The following is a 3368-nucleotide window of genomic DNA, read 5'->3' as shown; positions in this document are numbered from 1 at the left end:
CGATCAGAGATCGCCTGCAGCCGGGATACACGCGTAGGGCGACAAGGAACTCGAACCTTGGCCGAGAGACAGTGCACGTGACTTAACCCTTGGGTTCCAGGCTTCAGGACAACATTCGAAAGGGAGTTCATTACTGACCATTTAACTCATCGCGGACCAAGGGACAGGAACCCGGAGGTTCACACCGGGGAAGGAGTCCCGGCTAAGCCAGGCTGCTGCCTAATTCTTCGGCAGCGTCAACAGATTTCTGCATGATTTGCATAAACAGCAGGACTTCACGACGGACTTTGAGAAAATTCAGCCAACGCGCGAGGCGCTAGCTAAGTTGTTTGGAGACCTTGTCGATTCACATCACTTCGACCACACATTCAGTATCAATCTAGACGCCCTTGATAATGCAGTCACTGCCTTCAAGCCCGCTACCTACGGCGATGCTAAGTGCCCCTTACTCCTCAATGCTCTGAAAGCAGGCTTCACCCCTCTCGTCGAGGAGCTCAAGAAGGCATACGTGAGCAGTTACTCCGGGAGACAATTGCAAGAGGAGGAACTAGGACACTACGCCAAAATCTGTTGGACCATCACGCCCATCTTATATCAAGAATTGACCGCCTTCAAAGATCACCTTGATATTGATGGTTGGACCACCCATAAAATCTATGACGCCCAAACACCCACCTCCAGCCTCCACGCTCTCTTCTTCCGCGACAACGGGTATGACGTCCATCGTCCTGAGAACGCTGAGCATGGCGAACTGAATCACAGACAAGACTTCAATGGTAGCAGCATTCTCAAACACCTAACCAATCCACATGAACTGTTCAGTCAACGGTCATCTCCCGTCACCGGCATCCCTCAATCGACATCCGGGTCGGACGAGCTAGGTGTAACCATCGCGGAGGAGTGTGGTCTCATCCAAAAACTCTATGATTTCCTGCAGACGTACTTCAAAGTCTGCCACCTTACCCGTATTGACAAACCCCGGGCTCCATGCTCCGTTTACGAAATTCTCGTCTGGTGCAACGGCCTGCAGTTCAACCCCGTATACGAGAAGCTCAAGGCGCAAGTTAGGTCTGAGTTCATGAAGGAGGACAAGGAAAGGCCGGGTGAGAAGAAGCTGCAGCCCTTCGAAGCGCACCCATATCCAATCAAATACGGTGACGTAGAAGCGGAGCTCTACTATGTGTCTGCCAACTCCCACGCCGTCCTCACCGCTATCCTAGGTCACGGTCACAAGGACGGAATTTACGCGTGTGAGTTCTCTAGCAACTCGCTAAAATTAGATTACCCTACCAATATGATTCAGCTGCTGTGCACGTTGTTCGACCTGCTCAAGCGCCTCTACCACCAGCTGTACTTCCTGCTGCAGCAGTGTCAACTTACAACTCAGCTCAGCGGCTGGAAGGACTGTCACTACGGCAGGTACATCGGTGGGTCAGGCTGGCAGTGCAACACAAAGCAGTGCCCTAAGCAAGACTGCGACCAAAGGCACGACCAAAGTGGTGACCAAACGGGGTGGGCAGTATCCCAACTGCGGCGTCAAGTCGCCACTGCAATCGTTCTTGGAGGACGGTTTGAAGGGCCACCTGCCGCATTCGGTTACGGCTAGGGGATCGAGTCTGTCATGTGGCACGTGTGGTAGTACACCTGGTATGCCGTGCAGGACGCCAATGGGCTTCGCTGATATCGGTGCCACCGCGTCGCATACGATGATGGGCCAGGATATACGCGAGGTGCTTTACAATTTCTGTGGGAGTGCAAAATCTCCTCTTACTAAACTGTGCAGTTACTTGAACTGCCTGCTACCCAGTGCGCCGAAAACGCTGGCGGACATGTTCAGCTTCTACTATCACCTCACCGATCGCTGGGGTATGCATGGTCAACAGCATAAACAACAGGCATTTACGGAACAAGTTAAAGCTGCCAATTTCGGACGTCAGTATACTGGGTTAAACGTATACCACTTATTTACCCCTAGTCACTCAGCATTGAAGAAGGGCCACTCCGATGGTAGCCTGGGCAGTCTCGTATGCTTATCAAGGGAAGCCGTCGTATGCGGTCCTTTTTTGCGTCCCATCGGTCACGCCATCTACGAGACGTTCTCATCAAAACACGCCGATAAGTATTTGTCGTGGATCGTTTACCTGACCGCGACGTTCTACGATCTGCTGAAGAAATTGTATGACGAGTGCAATTCCAAATGCGGTTCCAGGGGATCGAATTGCCATGGAAAAGCGTGCATCAAGGAGTGCAGAACTACATCCAAACATGATCCGCCACGATATCACGATCGCAAATGCAAATCCATTGTAAGCTGCAATAACACGATGCCAACATTGGCGAAATACGGCTTCGTTCTCGGCGATCCGGAAAGGCTGAACGGAAGTGAACGATCGCAAAAGAAACGCACGTGCAGAGATTTCTGTGATGTATTTAAAGAGGCATTTGAGAAGGACTCACATCTTGTGCAGTTCTTCAAAGCCATTGATAATTTCATGTTCACCATCCGCGCACCTTTCTTGTGGATGACCGTGGCGCTCTGGTCGCTATCCCTCTTCTACCTCATCTGCGTAATGGTTGGCAGGCTGGATGTGCTCCACATACGCTCACACCTGAGGATACCGTCGTCGCACAAGATTACAGCGCAATCATTGTTGGCTGCAGCGCAAGTCGGAAGGCTTGCCAAGATATCGTACCTGCAACCGTAATTATAGTCACATTTGTAATTCACATCAACTCACCTAGCAATTCACCTACTCACCTAACCGACAAACGTATCATAATGTTTCGAATTACTCTAGCGGCAACCTGTGAACTAAATAGCACCTAGATTAGGTTATGACTAAACGACCAAGCAACGTGCTAAGCTAGCAACCAGGCAAAGTGCTAAGCTAGCAACCAGGCAAAGTGCTAAGCTAGTACGCAAGCTAAGTGCTAAGCTGGCACCCAGGCAAAGTGATAAGCTAGCAACTAGGCTAAGTGCTAAGCTAGCAACTAGGCAAAGTGCTAAACTGGCACTCAGGCTAAGTGCTAACCTAGCAACCAGGCAAAGTGATAAGCTAGCAACCAGGCAAAGTGTTAACCTAGCAACCAGGCAAAGTGCTAAGCTAGCACACAGGCAAAGTGCTAACCTAGCACCCAGGCAAAGTGGTAAGCTGGCAACCCGGCAACGTGCTAAGCTGGCAACCAGGCAAAGTGTTGACCTAGCACCCAGGCAAAGTGCTAAGCTAGCACCCAGGCAAAGTGCTAAGCTGGCACGCAAGCTAAGTGCTAACCTAGCACACAAGCTAAGTGCTAAGCTAGCAACCAGGCAACGTGCTAAGCTAGCAACCAGGCAAAGTGCTAGGCAAGCACTCAGGCAAAGTGGTAAG

General features: G+C 50.9%; 1 pseudogene across 1 annotated transcript; it reads left to right on the top strand.

The window, feature by feature from the left end:
- Window positions 1–235: 235 nt before the first annotated feature.
- On the top strand, window positions 236–2705 carry BBBOND_0001240 (annotated as a pseudogene). The gene is made up of 2 exons: window positions 236–1569; window positions 1640–2705. Coding segments are annotated over exons 1-2 (2400 nt in total).
- Window positions 2706–3368: the final 663 nt, after the last annotated feature.

The sequence above is a fragment of the Babesia bigemina genome, scaffold Bbigscaff_62128 (assembly GCF_000981445.1).
Source record: "Babesia bigemina genome assembly Bbig001, scaffold Bbigscaff_62128".
NCBI classification, from domain to species: Eukaryota; Apicomplexa; class Aconoidasida; order Piroplasmida; family Babesiidae; genus Babesia; species Babesia bigemina.
Note: the sequence above shows the minus strand (reverse complement) of the source record. Positions and strands in the feature narration are given on the sequence as shown.